This window comes from Diospyros lotus, chromosome 11 (genome assembly GCF_014633365.1).
Source record: "Diospyros lotus cultivar Yz01 chromosome 11, ASM1463336v1, whole genome shotgun sequence".
Taxonomy (NCBI): domain Eukaryota; kingdom Viridiplantae; phylum Streptophyta; class Magnoliopsida; order Ericales; family Ebenaceae; genus Diospyros; species Diospyros lotus.
In genome coordinates this window covers 531,432-552,280 of record NC_068348.1, presented here as the reverse complement: position 1 = coordinate 552,280, position 20,849 = coordinate 531,432, and the positions used below count along the sequence as shown (strand labels likewise).

The 20,849-nt window shown below is 34.9% G+C and overlaps 2 protein-coding genes across 4 annotated transcripts; both read left to right on the top strand.

The window, feature by feature from the left end:
* Positions 1-4,317: 4,317 nt before the first annotated feature.
* LOC127813378 (uncharacterized) lies at positions 4,318-7,364 on the top strand. The gene is made up of 4 exons (XM_052354323.1): positions 4,318-4,683; positions 4,836-5,599; positions 6,247-6,385; positions 6,513-7,364. The coding sequence occupies exons 2-4, from the start codon at positions 4,853-4,855 to the stop codon at positions 7,049-7,051; spliced, it is 1,425 nt and encodes a 474-aa protein (XP_052210283.1). The 5' UTR covers positions 4,318-4,683; positions 4,836-4,852; the 3' UTR covers positions 7,052-7,364.
* A 1,308-nt stretch (positions 7,365-8,672) lies between these two features.
* Positions 8,673-19,344, top strand: LOC127813608 (uncharacterized). 3 transcript variants are annotated; one of them, XM_052354654.1, is made up of 9 exons: positions 8,673-8,881; positions 11,428-11,579; positions 12,031-12,118; positions 12,634-12,862; positions 14,166-14,219; positions 16,837-16,934; positions 17,340-17,465; positions 18,139-18,228; positions 19,063-19,344. In XM_052354654.1, exons 1-9 carry the CDS (start codon positions 8,828-8,830, stop codon positions 19,189-19,191), a joined length of 1,020 nt encoding a protein of 339 aa, XP_052210614.1. In that variant the 5' UTR covers positions 8,673-8,827; the 3' UTR covers positions 19,192-19,344. The 3 variants fall into 3 exon arrangements, with proteins under 3 accessions (XP_052210614.1, XP_052210615.1, XP_052210616.1); XM_052354655.1 differs by having other exon boundaries at positions 8,674-8,881; positions 16,837-16,931; XM_052354656.1 differs by having other exon boundaries at positions 8,717-8,864.
* Positions 19,345-20,849: the final 1,505 nt, after the last annotated feature.

Genomic DNA, 20,849 nt, shown 5'->3' with positions numbered 1-20,849 from the left:
ATGTCACATTTTTAAGGAAGTAATAAAAAAAATAAAGTTAAAAAATAAAATTATAACATTTAAGTTATATATAAAATTATAACATTTAAAATTATAAAAAAAATAAATTTAAATTAATTAAACTATATATAAAATAAAAATAAAATAAAAAATTTACTTGGCAGTTGGTATTCGACGGTATTACCTGATATCTCAAGATTTCTCCCGATTTAAGAAAGTTTTATTTTTTTGTAATTTATTTCAATTAATATTTTATATTAATATTTAAAAATTAATAATATAGATTAGATCTTGTCTCTTCATCTACCAGCATGCTTACACATTTTCCAAACTCTATTCAACCATAAAAAAATCATTTACGTGTTCCAAGAACTACATGTTTTTCACCAATCTAGACTTAATTAATGACCTATAAAAATTCTATTTTGGGTAAACAAAAAAAATTAAAAAATATAATAAAATATTAAAATAGTAACTGAAAATGGGCGGGAAAAATTTTGACGGCTGTTTTGTTATAATATATAATATATAGATTATTTGGTTCTTTTTACAATATTATTTTTCTGCTAGATTTCTTCATAGTAAATTTGAGATGTATTTGATAGCATAAAAAATACATGAAAAATGTCGCATCTAAAGAATTGAATTTCATCTATATTTTTTATGAAATTGAATTCCATGGTACAATCATTAAATCATGTTCTTGTCTCTTTTTCATGGAAAATTTCATCTAGAGAGAGATGATTTTTATTTTCTATGCAAATTCGAAAATACTTTCGTTTCCAACTAAATGCTATCAAACATACCTAAACTATCAAACATAGAGTCTCTACCAACCTGACTTTTATTTATTCTTCGTATTCTATCTTTTTTTTGGTTTATAAATGGCTTTTAGCTTTATACCTGTTGTGCATACTCAATAATTAAAATATATAATATTTTTATTTTTAATATACCAATTATTAAAATTTGATATTTCAATTATTAAAAATTATTACTTTAAGTTCTTACTGTAATAGAATGTTACCGCGTATATGAACGAGCCCATTTCTATAAGTGACATGTCATGTGGATAAGCGGTTGGTAGTATTTGATTAGGTTGATTGGTTTGTTGTGCTCTCACAATAATTAAAAAATATGGCGTTTTAATATCTAATGTGCAAAATATCAAAATTTTATATCTCAACTATTAAAAATTATTATTTTTATTGAGCCAACTTGATATATTTAATTAATTTTGGAGTTTTGATAATTAACAAAAGGACCAATTTTAACTTATGCACAAATTGTTGTCCTTCAATTTTATTTTTAATATTTTCTATGGCTTTAATTATAGTAAAATATTTTTATTTACTAAAACCATTTTACAAATAGAATTTAATGGAACAAATTCATTTTCTGCATATTTGGGTCATTAGTCGTATAAGTCTATGGCTTTAGTCGATTGAACACAAAGCATCTCTGCACAAGTTTTTCTTCCTCGCAACATTTATCAGCTTGGTCGAGAAGTGTTGTCAAATAGTCGACTAAACCTCCCCATAAGTTGACTATAAATCCAAGTAAGTTGACTCCAAATTCAGCTTAGTCGACTAAAGATTGAGCATTAATCAATTAAAGATTTAGCTTAATCGACTACTCAAGCTTAACATGCATAAAAACTAAATCGAAAGCAAGTCGTCCTAATGAGTATAAATACAACTCAAGCTTGGATTAAAGGTTCCTTGATGATATTCTGAACGTTCCGAGAGCCGTTAAAAGAGTTTTCAAAGTCTCTATTGTCACATCCAAGATCCGTAAGGCTTGCGTACCCTATTGCACATTCAACAACAAACCCAACGCAGTCGGAGGTCGAAGCGCTGAAAATTGATTTTTTTTCATCTCCATCAACTGAGGGTATAATCGATTATTATTTTGCTGTTGCCTTGTAATATTTTGATTTCATGATTTATTTGTGTACCTATGAGGATAATATTTGTAATTTTTAAACTCTTGTGTGGTTTGTTTCAGTTTCCTAGATCCAATGAAAATTTACGTGTTTGTGTGTAGTTTTTAAGATAAGTTAAGGAAAAATCTTTGGTGTTGATTGGTTTAGTAGAACTGCAAATGTGGTTGAAATCTTGGGATAGTGGATCAGGTGTTTGTGATACATCAAACTACTGTATATTGTTGTGTTCATTACTCATTCTTTATTGATTTCATATTTGTCTTGTTGATTCAGTAACATAGATACAGCATAAGATTGAACGAATAATTATATAGATAAATAATTAATCACTCAATTCACCTATCTCTTGAGTGACTATTATCTAAGGGACTAACAGTTTTAAGTCTTTACCTTGTGACATAAAATAGGATATAAATAAGAGAATGAAAGAACAAGATAATTGAGTTCAACAAAGATAAATAATAAATATTAGTTCTATTATATTTTGTGATTTAGACTAGAAGAATGTAACGGTCTTTGGGTTAGTGATTCAAATATTAAGATGTTTGGGATCTAGAATTTTTTTTAAGCTATGAGTAATTTGGTATTTTCCTTATCAAGGTAAATTTTAATCTTATGTGTCTCGTTGATGTGACTTTTTTATGATATGGCATTTTTTCTTTTCAACGGGACATAGAAAACAACTTTATTTGCTCTCAATTAGGATAAGAATTTAAAGAAACAATTTATAATGGTTGAGATATGAAATATTGACATTTTTGTGTATTAGGGATAAAACATCATATTTTTTAACTATTAAGAGAGCACAATAAACCAGTAAACTTATTTAAATATTATTAACTGACTGTCCACGTGAAGTGTCACTCACAAAAAACGAACATATTCATACACGTATTAATGTTCCGTTATGTTAAAGATTTAAAATAGTAATTTTTAATAATTGAGATATCAAATTTTAATATTGTACACATTATAGATTAACATCATATTTTTCAATTATTGAAGCGCCGTTGTATGAATTAATCGTTTATAAATTAATATTTTGTACAATAAAATATTTATAATTTATCACTTTATCTGTTAATGGTACTAACTTGGGATGGGCATATTTGCATAAGAATGGGAAGATGTTTGATGGTACTTGCTAATTTGAATTGGTGAATAATATTAAGATTAATATAAAGGCATATTGAATATTTTGTTGAACGGGCTGTGGCCCTTGGGCCCAGGGAATTGGGCCTGCACGGCATGTTGTCCTCCCTCTTGTGGGCTGGGCCAGCCCTTAACCCATAAATATATTATATATGTATAAGAGAGCTTATCAGTAGCACCAATTTGTGATTGCTTTTTACCGCTAGTTTGGCAACGCGGTTTGATTGCTTTTAACTTATTAATTTAGCGTATAAGTTATGAAACTTATTTTGTTATATGTTTGGATGTTATTAACAACTTAAAAGTTATAGAGCAAAAACGCTAACCAACAGTATTTTTGGAAAGCCATCACCCTCCCGCTTTTGCAAAATCGCTCTCTGGAGCTTTTTGTGTTAATCAATTCAATGACCATTTTACCTTCCAACAATATCAAAATTTACAACCCCTATCCCTACTATCATCTTCTCCTTCACTATGCTCATCTTCCATTCTCATATTCTCTTCCATAATTGTTGGATTTCCTCCATAAATGGGCGTTGTCACCGCCTAATACCACCCTATGAGCATATCGCCACCATTGTCGATGTTGCAAGTTGCCTATCGCTGCCATCGCAACAAGCTGCCTCGCTGCCCAGCGTCGTCATGCTAGCAGATCATCGCCAGCGCCAACGCCTATCGGGTCGCCGGCCGTCCATTGCCCTCATCTTTTCCGCACTGTTGCCATGGCCAAACTATATATATATATATATAAAATAGTAATATAAACATATATATAATAATAATACATAATAATATATACTATTATTATATAACATATATAATACATATAATTTATAATCTTAATATATTTTTAATAATTATATATAATTTATTAATATTTAATAATAAAAATTTACATCATTCAATAACATGTCTATTTTCTTCTTTTTATTAAGTTATAATAGTTTATTAGTTCTCTCAAATCAAACAGATAATTATTAATTTAAATACTACCTAACTTAAATACTATAATCAAATTAAATACTTCCTAATTTAAAAGTTTTAAAGAAAAACGCATAGCCAAAACAAATCTTTTATGTAATTAAAGGCCCCTGCAAGGTCAACGAGGGGTCACTGGTACAAGTGCCCAATGTAAGTGTTGGTGTTAAACAGGCGATGAGATTTGGACAGAAGATCGTACGACAGCAGCGCATTGAATTGAAACAAAACAAATTTAAACGAATCAAAATTATAACATTAAACTAATCAAACTTGAGATTCAAAAAAGCCAGTGGAAGGAAGAAGCATCCAAGCTTCTTCTTTTTTTTACCTCTGAGTGTCGCTCAGGTGCTGTTCTTCTCTCCATAGCCAATGCCGAGCTCCTTCTGATCAATCTTAACTCATTACCGCCTTGAGATCTTCACCTCCTCTGGAAGTGGAACCTGCCTCTCACTCTCGCCCCCCCTCTCCCCACTTTTAAAACCCCGGCTGGACCCCCCTTAATTTGCTTCCATTCATCACATATCGATCCTTCAACTCATCTCTACTTTCTCTCTCCAGAAATAATCGGTGTGGTCAGGCAGCTACAGCTGAACTGTCTCTGCAAGGTGAAGAGTTAAATGCAACTTTTGTTTGTTTTATCAGCCTTTTTGCATCTCTCTCAGACCTAATTAACTGCTGTCTTGGATTCCTCTCTTCTTCCTCTTTGGTCAATGCTCACATGTTGTAGTTCGTTTCGTTATTCTCTTCTTCTCTGCAGTTTGAAAGCTTTTGAAAATGGTGGGGTTGAATTCTCACGATTCCAACGCGAAGAAGCCATTGCGGAAGCCGCTGATGCTGAAGGACTATCTGTTGGATGATCTGAGCTCCTGTTCCTCCAACGGCTTCCGGTCGTATCCCCGGCGCCAATGCTGCACCACCGTGCGATTCCTCGTCGACATGGATCTCAACACGACAGACTCTTCGGGTCACGGGAAACGATTTCTCAAGAGCAAATCAAAGAGCGCTTCGACGACGACGATGTCGGCGTTCCAGCGGGCCTCCGAGGCGGCGATCAACGCCGTCAAATTCCTCCCCTTCGCCTCCACCAAGTCGCCGTCGTCTGCTTCCAAACAGAAGAAAACGAAGAGCTCAATTTTGCCGAGGAGTCTCTCGCGGAAGCTCCTGAGACGAAGCTTCTGGAAGAAAACTGACAAGGATATGCAGCAGCAGCGCAGCTGGAAATCATTCATGTATTTTCTAGAACAGAAATATCCGTCGGATTCCTCTCCCTCCGCCGCCCTCACTTCCGCCACTACCTCAACCGTAACCACCGCCAGCTACTCCAACAGCTCAGTCAGCGAAACCAACAGTAACGGCCACAGCTGGTCGGAGAGCGATTTTACGTCGGATTCTTTACAGAGCTCGAGCGGCAATTCGGAAAGTTCCGGTGAAAATGACGTCGTCGCCGGTGAGAAGCCGGCCAGGGCCGGCAAGAGAGTCGGCGTAACTGTCGGTGATGATTCCACGGAGGCGAACTCTAAGGTAAGTCAGAAAATAGAGATTTTATATTCTGCTTCGCACCTACAAAATTATATATAATCTGAACGCGAGGTTAATACCTCCTAAGCTTTTACTACTTCCAGTAAAAGTCGGCCAGTCGCAAGCGGTGTGGAGACAGTGTGTTTCTCTGGAGGTAGTAGTAAAATATATTTGTTTCACAGCTGGACCTCGACTTACGGGGTTTCCTGAAATTCACGTGTGGGGTATATCTCGTTCTGGGGAAGTACAGTCTACTTCTCGGGCCTACGAAATTAAATACCGCAGAGTGTTCCGATGCCGACGATCCCGGTACTGTTGCTTATTCGCGGGATCCACGGCGAGGATTCTCGGAGTTTACCTGGTGTGGTGGTGCACGGGATACTAGATTATTCCGCCTTGTCTATATTACCTTAATGGCCTCGTCGGATGCGGGGGTATTGGTGGTATTTCAAAAATTCCCGATCTGTCGGTAGTCTGTCTATCTGTTGACCATGTGGTCTTCTGTTATGTGGGCATGAAATGAACAGTAAAGTGTTACTTGGCGGTGGCGTGTAGTGTGGTTGACAATGGCTTGTCAAATGGGGTCTTTGCAAGCAGGGCAATATCCACTATCACTCCCAATAAATTAATATATTTTGTTGTGAACACAGAACAAATGGCGGAATGAAGAAGAGAAAGAGCAATTCAGTCCGGTATCTGTGCTTGATTTTCCGTTCGATGACGACGATGAGGAGGTCTCCTCATCATCATCTCCATTTCAACACAGGCGCCTGGCTAATTCCATGGAAGGTACGTACGTAGCCGCCTCTCCGTCTTCTCTGTGATCGATCAAACACATTCAGACTGATTAAATAATTGAGAAATGAATTCTGGAACTTGATATTAATTAATTCGATCCATTTATATGTATATATAGGAACAAGACAGAAGAAGCTTATTCGGAAGACTGCGAGGCGGTTCGAGAGGGTTGCTCAGCTGGAAGCTCAAGCAGTGGACCTCGAGAAGCAGTTCTCGGACGAATCATCATCGCTTGAATTAGAAGAAGAAGAAGAAGCACAGCAAAGAGCTGTGGCCTTGCTGGAGCTGTTGAAATCCACTCACCTTCCAATTCCATCGGTGGTGTTTAAATTCGATGCGGAGAATCTACTGCTGGATTTCTTCGCGGAGAGAATGGGAGCGGAAGCAGAGGCGGAATTGGAGAAGGAGCAGGAGGTCCTAAATGTGGCGAGAGACTGGATGAGGGGGCAAGCGCATGATGACGGGATCATGTTGTTGGAGTGGGAAGTGGAGGAGAACAGGGAAGCGTATGTGAGAGAGATGGAGAGGGGAGGAAGGTGGAAGAAGTTGGAGAATGAGGAGAAAGAAGAGGTGGCCATGGAGCTGGAGATGGAGCTATTTGCTTCGTTGCTGAACGAGCTGTTGGATGATGATCCCATGGAATCCAAGATCCAGTAGCTAGCTAGGTGCAAAATGTGAATATATATAATTTGATTTGATGCAGCAAAACCAAAATTCCAAAAGCCTGCAGGCATCATCATCATCATCATCCACTGGTCCGGGGAGAAGAGAACAACTTGTTTTCCATTCCTCTTTTGGGGGTTCGAATATGTTCAAATTTTGGTACTTAGTCGATAGTGGGGACTAGTACTAGTACTAGCAGTAGTTATGGTTTTCCAAATTTCTTTTGTTTTTAGACTTGCGCTTTGTTTTAATCTTCAATATCTTGCTTTTAGCTTATAATATGCGAGCTAGTTCACTTTTTTATCTCTACAGTACTGACCCACAGTACTCCTGAGAGTAGTAGTTGGTGAAACAATGACAAATGCTGTATTCTTCTTACTTTTCAATTTTTAGTTTTAAGTTTTGAATTTATTTTTAATTTTTTATTTTAATAGTTTATTTTTAAAAAATTAAAAATGCATTCAATTTATTATTTTAAAAAACTATTTTTTAAAATAGAAAATTAGAAAATATGTTCTCTTCAAAATTTTAAAAATAAGTTTTTAATTATATTTTATTCAATAAATTAAAAATATTTAATGTTAATATATTATTAAAAAAATATATATATTTTAAAGTTAATGAATTTTATAAATTTTTTTCTATTACAATAATAAAATATAACTAAATAAATAAATGTGTTTTGAGTTTTAAGTTTGTTTTGCTTGAAAGCACTCAAAATAATTTTTTGTTATTTAGAGTTTTCTTTACAATTTGTTTTTTGTTTTCAAAATTATATTTTTAAAAATAGTAAAAAAAATATATTTTTATTATTTTAAAAAATTAAAAATTAAAAATAACTTAAAAACAGTAAAAAAAAACGAAACCTAATACTTTGCTTCTTTATCTCCATTGTAACGTGATTTGTTTTGGGTGGCGCTGCTGCGTTCAACGGGTTGAATTTTTGCTCCTTTCCTTGGAAAGCATTTCTGCTTTAAATCCAATTTGGACTGCCTTTAGCTAAATTTATAAATAAAATAAAATATAATAAATTTATCACCCTTAAATATCTAAATACATACAAAATGGATGTCTTTTTCTTCGCATACTAAAAAAAGTTAGATATAAAAAATATTTTAAATTTTTTATTATATTTATTTGACAACTCTTAAAAAATAGTTAAATAATTTCTTATCTTGAATTATTTAAATAAATTTATCTTATTTCTCTCCCTTTAAATAAATTTATTTTAAATTTTATAAATAAAAAATATTTTAAACTTATATTAATATAATTTTATCTTATTTATTACCTACAAAAAAAATAAAATGGAGAAAAAGTTTAGCACGAACTCGAAGCAAGCAGCCGCCAGGAAATCTGAGTGTTGCTGGCCGGGCCCCACCCAGTAACTCAAGCACGTGGGCTCAACGTGAGATGCCCACTAACGATAGCGACGGCGTTAATGTGTACGGACGGACCCCGACCGACCAGCCAGACACCCACACTCAATTCATTCTCAAAAGTAGTCTAATCCAACGATCCCAATTGAAAGCTAGAAACCCCTGCCATTTTCAACGGATACGATCCTTCCTCGTCCAATTCCCCCTTCTTCATAAAAACGATAAGGGCCCGGGTACACGACAAAGATGAAGAGCGCAATAAATTTTGAAGAACCCTAAAAAGTGAATTTTTTTTTTCCCCAGCTTGCGCTTCCTCTACTTGGAAGCGCAGCGATAATTGCCGAATCATTTGGTTTGAATCAAATCCATCAATCGATTAGCAGTGGCAGGAATGAAACGTCTCGCCGGTTCCGACTCCAATCTCGACGGTAGTAGCGATCCCTTTGTAAGTCCCTTATTACAATTTAATCGCTGCTATCTGAAACCCTATTTTTGTTCTTTCTGCTCTCTTCCTGTTTCATTGAATTGCACATTCGTGTGTTTGTTTTTATGCGTTTACTTATCCATCCTGTATCTACTTACCTATGAGCTTGCGTTGGCGATTCTCCAATGTTGAGCTTATATGAACTTCCGATGTAATGGAGTAGGAAATTATTGAAACTGAAAACTGATTTGTAAAATATTGAACAAGTGAAGCTGTTGCAGTATGTGGAAAGTTGGGAGATCATCGGAGTGTTGGTCTTCCATGTTGTTCCGTCTTGGTTTAAATAATTGCGTGACCCTAGCAACAATAAATGTCTGTCTTGGTTTTAATTGCTCAATTTTGAAGCATCTTCTTGTTTTTCTTTGCAAACACTTATTTTAATTCTAAGTACCAGTCCCTGATAAGAAGTATGGTATGCATGCAAAATACAAATGTGGGACACGCTGGTTCGGAGAAAATAAGGACATACTGCAGGAATATGTCAAAAGAAGTTATAGTTTTATATGCTTTTGTTGGCCAAGTCACCAAAATCATCAATCAAGAACCAATATTTATAAGATGGGCAAAACTATTGCAAGTTGTAACTTTCAAGTAGATCCATTTTTGAGTTGCTTACTATCAATGAACATGTCATTTAGCTCTTCAGTCTGATCTTTGACTTTGTAAACCTCAAAGATCAATTCATGATTGAACCTCTTTATGATAGTACCCCACCTGGGAATGAGGACTCCACTGATAAAAATTACTTTGTTTCTTTGGAAATACTCAATACGAGATCTAAAGCTACAAGGATATGAAAAGATGGGAGCAGGTGGACGACAATATAGATTTTATGTGAAACAGATTGAGTAAAGTAATGTATTTCTGACATTACAGAAATGTTGGTAGTAAAAGAAGCCATGTTTCAAATTCTAGTTTTTTTTTTTCTTTTGCTGATTGAATTCTAAGTTTATTCTTTAAACTTGTATTCTATTAACTAATGTACCTCCTAGGCTTCTTTGAATTTGTAATATGTTTTCAAGTGTGTCTCGCCCATAATGATTCATGTTTCTCTGAAGTGTCTGAATAGGTTTAAGATTTTTTAGATATCAATGTATAACGAGGTACACATTCGGAATAGTTTCATGGAGGCCCAAGAATTTTGGTGCTCAACACAATTCTAGTTTCATGGAGTGGAAATTCTCTATTTTGTATGGCCCAGTGTTGTTAAAGGCGCGCCTAGGCGCAAGGCCCCTCAAGGCGCAGCCATCTTGCCTTGCCATGCCCAGGCCAGGCGAGATCCAGCCAGGCGCAGCTGATTTTTCAGCATGTTTTATTTTTTAAACATTCTTCTTCTTCTTCCGCTGCTGCTAAACTACTACTTCTTCTTCTTCCGCTGCTGCTAAACTTCGTCTTCTTCTTCTTCTTACTACGCTGCTGCTACTAAACTTCTTCTTCTTCTTCCGCTGCTGCTAAACTTCTTCTTCTTCTTCTTCCATTGCTGCTTAACTTCTTCTTCTTCTTCTTATTCTTTTCCTCTGCTTCTTCTTCTTCTTTCTTACGCTGCTGCTACTTCTTCTCTTCTTCTTCTTCTTCTTCTTCTCTTCCTCTTGTTCTTGTTCTTCTTCTTCTTTAGTTCCCTTTTTTTAAAATTTTTATTTGTTGATGCCTGCAACTGCTTCTTCTTGAAGTATGTTTATGTCATGAAGTATGTTTATGTTGTGATTTATTTAATATATGTTGAATTCTTGAATTTTTTGAAAACATAAATGTTGATATGTGATTAGGATCTATTTTAGGACTTATTATTCAATTAAGAAGTATATTTTTCTTTCTTCTTAGTTAGCATGTGCCTTGCACCTGCCAGGCGCGTGCCTCGCCTTGCGCCTTGCGCCTCAGGCTCCAAGACCCTTTGCGCCTTAGTGCGCCTTGGGCCTTTAATAACACTGGTATGGCCTCATGTATTACTCATCCGAAAATGCCTTGTGGATTCTTATTTACAGCCAGTCTCAAGCCTGGATAAAGGAGGCGTTAAGTAGCCAACAACCAGTGTAAAACTTGTTATATTACACATCATGGATTCTGGACAAATGGGCAATTCATTGAGGCACAACCACCCTCTTAGTGACACATTGCATTGCTTGAGTGCACTGAGAAAAAAGATAGGATCGCCGCAGCATTAGTTGAATGTAGTCTTAAATCCGTAAGAATTAACATTTTCATGGACATATCTGATGATTATAGATTAAGGATGGAATAAGACTTGGGGTGAAAACCCCTGTTGGTCATGGCCTCAAGCATTACTCATTTGAAGATGCATGTGGTCTCAAGATCTAATAGTGAAACTAGTCATATGAAACATCATGAGTTTTAGACAAATGATTATCAACGAGCTAGAATTTATGTAGCCACTTATCTAGTGGGATTAAAGCTTGGTATGTTGTTGTTTTGCATTTATCTCTCAAATACATAAATGTTTTTATTTCCTGACAGAATATTTAATTCTTTATTGGTCTTTCCTTTTGCAGTTCCAGAGTAAACGAATAATGGCAGGATCCCCATTTGATATTCACAGGGCAGAACCATCTCAGCAGCAACCAACGAAGACACCCCCCTTGGATGTGCACCGTGCTGAATCATCTAGGCAGCATGTGAGAGCACTCAATTCCCAATTTGCAAGGTCCAATCTTTCCCGTACAGCTTTCTATGGTTTTGCTAAATAAGTACACTTATTTGTTGTACTTGTCTAATGACAGATTTATTTTGTTAATTTTTGTTTCTCTAGCTTAGCTAAAAGAAAAATCCTTTATTGAATGTTTGAAAGGCATTTGGATCCTTTCCTCCGTTCTTTCTTCTTCTTCCTGTTAAGCTTTTTGTTTTTAATAAGTTTTTCTTCTTCATTTTTCTTCATGAGATCTTTCCTCCTTTCCATCTTATTCCCAATAAAAGTTGGTTTCAGATCTATGAAAACCCAATGAAATAATTGCATCACTGGTGTCTATTGCTAAGCCAAACTGCATAATGAGTATGAGTTTTACTATTTGCTCGATCCATACTCCCATATTTTTGTGTTTGGTGTCCTAAATATACATCTTCACTTGTAAAACTTTGGAGTTGTTTATGCTAAACAGCTGGGTCCAATCACAATTACAAAATCACCCTGATGAACTTTGGGAAGATGGAGTGCGAGATTACCTAGCTCATGCTTCAAACATAATGGTAATTTTCCATTACTGTTAAGCAATTTGTACATTATGATTCTTAATCGTTTCCCCAGTACTTTGATTTGCTCATAACTGGCTAACTGGGTGAATGATTTGGGTAGGGGGATGTATATAACATAAACTGATCGCAAAATTTTTAAGTTTGTTACTTTTTCTGCTTGATAAAAACCTTGCTGTAGTGGACAAACGTTCACAACATATTTGCTAGCTCAACCACAATTGAAGTTGGATTTGAGTATTTAAGCTGGCTCTAACTTTTTGAGTGTTTTAACCTAGGGTTGGCTTCAAATATGTACCGTGGATTTCATCAGGTCTCTAGCCTCTAGGAGCTTTAGTTACAGGACTCATGTAGGTTAAACTAGATATGCTGAGATCCATTTCTGTGTTGTCATATAAACCTCCTGTTGAGGGATTGTAATCCTGCCTTTTGTGATTATCATTAGTTGAAATTTGATTACTTGAAAGTAGTGTTAGTTATTGTGATAGATTTTCTTCATTCAAATGTTTCAGGAGAAATTTAGTGATGTTGTTAGTTGGCTGAAAGCAAATGCTATGAAAGAAGACAATCCACATAAATTGGAATCTCAACTTGCCCCAAAGAAGCTTGTATCTGAAAGTAAGGATAGCCACATAAAGCCATTCCAGGAGCAGGGTTTATTTGGTCTATCTGGTACAACTGCAAGCTCTACACCTTCATGGACTGCTGGAATTTTTAAAAGTCAAACCCCTTTGACATTTGGTAGGTCCATTTTTTTGCCATATTTTAGGTTTTGTTTAGAATGGAGATCATCTTCCCCATTCGAGTGTCCTCTTCCCTTCTATGCCCTATGAACTCATTGGTCCATGTCATCATTATTTCATGACATGCTCAACTATTTTTTTATAACAAGTACTTTTTATTCATCATTTTTAATAAATTGTATATTTATAACAGAAAACACACTCAAATTATGAGAATTGAAACTCTGCTAACTAGCAAATATGACAACATGGACCTTTGGAATTCATGGGGCATTGAAGGGGGCACTGGAAAGGGGTAGGGGATTTCTACTCTACTCTCTTGTTTATGGGTCTTACTTTTGGTGAACTTGGACGGTTCTGTATGCTTTCTTAAATATGCCATTTGGACATGTATCAAGAAAAGGAAGAGAACAACTTATTAATGATTTTTATCTTATTTATTAATTCTTCCATTTGTGAACTTTGTGATGATGTCTAGAACTCTTAGTGTGTATTGGCATTTGCTCACTGTCTGATCGGTTATATACACTTTAAACATGATAGCATAAACATTCATAGGTTATGCTCCCTTCCAATATTAACCATATGAATTTGTTTAAGTACAAATTTGAATCTGGATAATCATACTTTAGGCATCTTTCAAGGAGAAATTCCACAAAGAATGCTGTTTACTTTTATAATGAATTGCCATGTGCACAATTCAGCCAGTGCTCTGGCTTTGGCCAACACTGTTGTCATTGCATTATACTCAAATACTTTTTATTTTCGTTGAACCAACCTATTTCTTTCTCCTTTCCTAGCCCTTAAAAAGTTTTTTTTTTTTGATGATGTAGATGATTTTTTTTTTTCTTTTTCACATGATAGAGAACTAACTAAATGCTTGTTCATTTACTATGTAATGTTTCTCAAGCCCTCAACCCAGGGGAGATTTATTGTTATTTTAAGTTTATAATGTCCTCCAACCTAAAAGAAAATATACAATAACAACACTAAGTCTTAATCCTACTAGGTGGTATCTGCTACAATTTTAGCTGGCCAATCACCTTCCTCAACCATAACCAAAAAACAAATATATTGGGGGGGGCGCATGTGGTATCCATGCTCTCTGTTCAAAGTTCTGATATTTACTGAATTGCAATCTCCATTTTTATTTAAAGCTGAGGGACTGAATGAAAATAAACTAATGATGCTTGACTTTTGAGATCTCTGAATATTGCTGCAACTATAGTTATTTTAGAGTGTTCGGATAGTTCTCATTTTCTGGTTGTAAATGTTGAAGTCTATTCTCATTTCTGTTCCAGGAAACCAAAGTTCGGTACCCTTAAACAATGATGCTGCTGATGATGGGGAGGGTGGTGAGACATGCAACTCTTCTTGTTATATGTACTTAATTATTAGAATTTCTTTTAATGACTGTTGCTATGATCATGAGCTGGTCATGCTTTCCAAGGTTTGTTTATCTAACTAGTTATTGCCGTGCATTTGATTGTCTTCATTTGGCTAGTAAATTAGTTATTTACCTTCCATTATTTTAGGTGTAAAAGGATGTGTTAGGTTTTGCATTGAGAAATCTGTCTAGAAGGTTAAGAGAACAGAAGATCCCTCGAGTGAATGGAAGCAGCTGGAAATTCTAAGTTAGGGAGAGGCTAGCTTAGGTGTTTTATTATAAGGGTTAGTTTAGTCTTTGTGTAGGCTAAAATAAAATGCCTTGTAATTACCGCCTTCAACCCTCTATAAATAGAAGGCTTAGGGTGAGGCAGTCGGATATAACAAATGATCATTCTTTGTCTCTGAATGTGAGTGATATTGCTGTAAAGAGAGGAAAGGCTCTGTGAGAAGGATAGTTCTTTGTAATCTCAGTGTGTGCAGTGTACTCATAGAGGATAGGGATCTTGTACTGTTTTCATCAGATTTCTAGTGGAATTGCTCTCGGACTTGTGGCTGGATGTAGGGCTGTTTCTGCAGCCTGAACCAGGATATATCGCGCGCCTCTTGTGTTGGTTTGGTTGTATCTTTTCATTCTTTTCTTTGTTCAATTCTGTTCTTGTATTACAGTTGCATATTTTCTGTTGTTGGTTTGATTTTGGGTGAGGAGTTGAGAGAATTGGCAGTAAGAAGTATTGATTGAGTTATCTAAAGAGCTCGTAATCTTAACAGGATGTTTTTTACTTTCTTTGTTTTTGCTGGATTTACACATGATTAGGGAGACTATGTAACTGGTAAAATCTGATCGTTTATTTCTTTCAATTGATTTAAACAATCGGTTGTCTAAATTGTGCAACTACAAAGCATATGTGGCCATGCTTAGTAGTTTTCTGCAACCACCCTAACCTGACCATATCTTGAATTCTTGATGCGAGATAGAACCAATCATGTGAATGATGGCAGATTGCTGGCAATTTTGAACTCAGAGATCAGGATAAGGTCCCTACCAGGGGTGGAATTACTAACTCTTTTTTTGTGAGTTCAATGTGGAAAACTAAGCATTGGTGACACCTAAAAAGGATGGAACTAAGATTCTCTCATTGTGGCTGAGAAATATGGTTGTATATCAATGTGCACCAAAGCTCCATGTGATTTCCAACAAAAAAGGAGAGATGAACAGCTTGGTGAAATAAGGAGAGATTATTGGCTAGAAATATTTGGAGTTATTATTTCAGATTTAGAAATAAGCTATGGTTGGTAATAAGGAGACTATTATTTTTCCATAAAAGGTTTGGGGGCCATCCAGCTAAATTTTGATTTACTTTTTCAAAATTATGGCTAAACTACAGGCACTTTAATATTTTAGGGGAGAAACTGCCAATTTTACTGGAACTTTTTTGTTAACTATAATAAGAGTATACTATATCTCCAAAATGTTATGGGGAATATGTCAAATCCAAACTCTGCTCTTCCCTCTGCCATGGTTCCCTGGTTCATTTATATAACTAGCTATGATTTTAAGCTAGATATACAGAGATGAAAATTGTTCCTTGTCTAAGTGAAAAATGAAGGCATTCCTTGGGATTATGTAGTATTTACCACCACTACTTTAAAACAGTGGCCTTGTAGTGAAATGACATGTTTGCGGCATGTATCAGGAAAGTTTGTTTTTTCTTAATTCTTTTTTAAAATGGTTACTCTTAAGGCTTGCAATTGTTGTTTTTTTCATTGTTGTTGTTATGTTGGTTACTCCATTGTCTTCTCTTCCTCTGTATATTTTTATTCATTCACCGGTACTCCTTTTATCATTATCTGGGCTATATAAATCCATGTTCAAAGAACTTGATAACTTTACTTATCCATGCTGAGGATCTTGAAATATTAAAATCATCCGAATGATTCTTTGCATCGCTATCTTAGGACTTGTCATTTTCTGCGAATGAATTTACTTGATGTGGAGATTATTTGCAATTGATATATTTTGATTTTAATCTTTTTACTCATTTTAGTCTAAAACAGATTATGGAACCCCTTTTACTTTGAGTAGTTTCATCTCTGAAGCTGTATGCTAGGCTAGTTGCATAAGTTAAAGGCAAGTTGATGATTGGCTTTTTGTTGCATGAGAAGTGAATTTTGGATGATACTCTACCCTTCCAAATGAGAAGGGAAAGCTTGTGTTTGTATTCATTGTCAATTAGAAATGAAGCAGATCAGTTAAAGAACTAAAGCATTTATTCTGTAGACTTTAATCCTCTTAAAATTGAAATCAATCTTTATCTATTATCATTAATATTTTTTCTGTCAGTTTAAAATATGTCATGGTATTTGTTGGTTTGGATTAACTTGCATAAGCCTACTTTGCTTTGCCAAGCTGTAACAATGACTAGTTTGGCTTATTTTTGCAATGCCCATTCCTCGTTTATCATCTTCTGTTTTGGTTAACTAGAACTATTTGATGTGTGTGAGAATTAAATTTTGCATTGCAAAGTTATTCTCTGCTCAGTTGTGCACTTTGTTTATCTCTCTCTCAATTTTTGGGATCACCAGAAGAACTTCAGCAGCCTAGCAGCCCATCTGTAGCAAAGACTGAAGAGAAGGGTATTATTGTAGTACATGAAGTCAAATGCAAGCTTTATGTGAAGGTAATTTGTATATATACTCATCTACAGTCTCTTTTACTGAGATACCACCCCCATGATACATGCTTTTATTTCAAATTTTAACTGGGACTGGTTTGAAATTTAGAGACTTGAAATATTATTTTCATCCAATCTTCTCTCCTCTTCTAAGAGAAGGAAGCTTTATGGGAGAAACAGAGAGGGGTGACTTTGAAATATCAAACGATGCAGATGTTTGTGGAATTATGAATCAACTGTGTGGGTTTTTGTAGATATCGCCATAGATACAGAGTGATCAGTGGGCTAGAATCCATGTAGCCGACCCTACAAAGTTGGATGAAGTCTTGATTTGTTGTTGTTGTGTGTGGAGTTTTGTAATTATTCTTGTCTTATTGTCTTAGTGATTGGTCCCTATTTTTCTACTTTGTTCAGTCAAGTGATCCAGCAGATAAAGATGCATGGAAGGATAGAGGCACTGGGCAGCTTTCCATCAAATGTAAAGAGGGTATTACCAAGGGCACAAGAGAATCCAGACCAACAATTCTTGTTCGAAATGATGTAAGTTTACTACCGACAAATCTTTTGCATTTATAGAGCTGAATTCAGCTTGAAATTGAAAGTTTCTTAATTCATATTTGCTTTCTATTGCTCCATATGTTGTTTGGAGACCAAATTAGATAGTACTGTTTTTGGTCTCTTACTACTTTTATGAAATGGTAGAGAATGCCTGGTGAAAATATAGATTTGTAGGTCCACTTGTTTAAGGACAGAAGCCTTCATTCAATTTAATATTTGATGCAGTTCTCAAGAATGAATTCTTTCCTTCACATTTGCAGGTTTCAAATAACCTGTTGGATTTTTAGCTCTTTGAAATTCTTCCTTGCATGATTCTATTTGCATTAGGATACTAACATTATTTGTCTCTTCTAACTCTGTTCAATCCACCATCTTATTTCAACTGCACTCATAAAAAATAGAGTTTTGATATGTTAATGTGATGGCAAGGTTGTAAATTACAGAACAAATTGTCAATGTTAATGGACATTCAAATAGAAATTTCTTGATCTTGTACTTCTATTTTGGAACTTTCTTTAAATGTTATTATATGTTCACATGTATCTAATAAGGTATTTGCTTATACATAGTGAAGAAAGAGCCAGGCATCACCAGTGGTTTCAGTGTTTCTTAACTCTTTAGCCAGAGTAATCAATTTACTTTGTTCTCTTGGCAGGTGGGAAAGGTATTGTTAAATGCATTGTTATATCCAGGCATCAAGACAAACATGCAGAAAAATTCAATTGTTGCAATATTCCACACTGCGGTAATGCCTCTTAGTGAAAATATCGTAATAAACTTGAATTTTTTGTTGGTTTGGCTGACACCGATTTCATCCATTTGCTCCTCAAGCAAGCATATGACTTGTTCCCCAAAATGCTCAGTTTCTGCTTGACAGTTCAATTATATAGATATCGTAGTTGTTTTGAGCTAACCTGTAACCTTATAAGTTCATGTTGATTTCTTGGTCCCCCTTTTTCAGCCATTTCGTGCTTGCATGTTATAAGATTTTAACAATACGTAAAAATGAAGCTTTGGGTATTGCTTTCTGAACATTGCATGTAATTCTGGTGCTCTGTTATTATTATTATTATTATTTGTTTTTTGCTATTGTATTTTGGTACTCTTTTTTTCTTTTTAATGATTAAGGTAAGGGAAAATGGGGATAACTGCACGACACTACTGGAGTTGAATAGAGACCATATAGTGGGGAAATGGCATTTTGATACCCTTTCAAGTAGTTTACATTTATAAAAGATTTGACTCTCTTGGCGATGATTAATCTTCATGTTGTGTCACCGACTCCCTTGCGATGATTAATCTACATAGTAGGATCTTATTCCTTTAGGCCTATTGGGTAAGAAAACAGAAAAGGACTGTTATCTGTGATTTTAAACACTCCCTGATTTTGCCCTAGCATGCAAAGGCTCCAGAATGCTTTGAAGTGAATCCAACAAGTAGTTTTTCCTGTATTTGCCGCATCATAATGGAACATGTGTGCGCGTGGATTCTCAGCGGATTATAGTTATTTCAGAAGTATTTTCTTTTCCGGGCTTAATAAAATTTTCTCTTCTTTTCCGGCATGACGCTGCATTTGTAGGATGACAATGTAAACGATGGCGGCGAAAGTAACAGTGTTGTGGCTCGTACTTTCTTAATAAGGACAAAGAATGAGGAGGATCGGAATAAGCTAGCAGCAGTAATTCAGGAATATGCGCCCCCAGCTTAAGTGAGACAGAGACATGCTCGGAAGTGATTCCACGCGGTCATGTGCTCTGGGGAGCTTCAACAAAGTAGCTAACAGATTGTAATATCTGAATTGATGTTTGTGCACTTAAAAATTTTTTGTGAAAGGGTTGGTTTACCAGCCGACACTGCCTTATATCCTCTTTTCTTTTGTTGGGGCTTTCTGCGGCGGGGCGCAGTGGTTGGGGGGAGAGGGTGGGGGGGTTGATGTTGGTTTCCATACATATTCTAGCCAGTGAAAGCACTTCTCATAAGGTTTTGATGTTTTCACAATAGGCTGTTGGACTTGTTTCCCATTGAGAAAAAGGCAATAACATCTATCTATCTTCTAAAGAGCTCTTGCAATAATGATGATGTATAAAGTTTGTACTCTCTTCTTTTCATGGTTAGTTGCATTTAAGGAGCATTTGACGCGGCTGTGATTTGATTGATACATTTTCCCATAACTCTGCAACATGAGAAAGGTCGTGAGCATTGATGAGGAAGATCTACCAAAGTACAAGTACGACCCATCATCCATCTGCCAGAGACAAGTTAAGTTATTGGCTGGCCGGTAGGCAGTACAGTAGTCCCATTTAGTGAGAGAGAAAGTGCGCTTTTTTTATTTTTTTATTTTAAAGCTACGGTAAGGTAATTGTTAAAGGTTACCACATTGAAATTGGGATTTGATTAACGCTTAAATTAAATTATTAGAGTGAGTGAGTGAGTCGAGTGAATTCAAACTTTTTAAATTCAACTTTACAAAATATTGAGCTTAATTTGGGAATGTCTCAATAATGTACGTTTTTTATATATTTAAATGTTTATCAAACACACCTCAAGCTAAAGTGATAATTTTCATCATAAAACAAGCTCTGGAAGCGTTAAATGATCGATATATTTTAATTCAATTATAAAAGGTATTTAAGTGTATGAGCCTAGTGTTTGTAGTCCGACAAACGTAATTTTTTTGCAATATGGTTATTTTTCTTTCCCTCTTAATTGTGACGATAATTACTGGAAAAAATACATTATTTTTTATTTTTAAATGATTATTTATTGAATGTTATACTTTATAATAAATCAATACGATAGGCATTAAATTTTTATTTTTTAATTTTTTAAAAAAATTATAAAAAAATGCATATTATTTAAAAATAATATATAATAAACACATAATATCTAAAAATAAAATACACTTGTTGCACTCTAATCATTACTCTTTTTAATACTTGAATTAAAAAGAACAAATAAAATAGAGTAACGAGTATCTCTAAAGAATTTAGCCTTTATATAGTCCAATTCAAAATAGTCTAAATGCGAGTTTCATTTCTTTATGATGCAAAGTTCCTTATTTCTCAAACCACTATAAAACCCATGCCCAGTTTATTAGAAGCCACACATATCATTCTAAGACTAGACCACGTGTCATCTTAGCCTTCCACATATTTAATCACCTTCCATCACATGGATTATTCATTTATTTTGTGTGTAATGATTAAAAAAAATTCATCTTATTAATTTATCTACATATTATTGTAACATCAATTTGATAAGTACTTTTTTTCCCCTCAAGGAATGATTATTAACAAATTATTTTATTTTTATGTAAAAGTTTTATTTGAATAATAAAAGAACTATATAATACAAGACAATTTATAG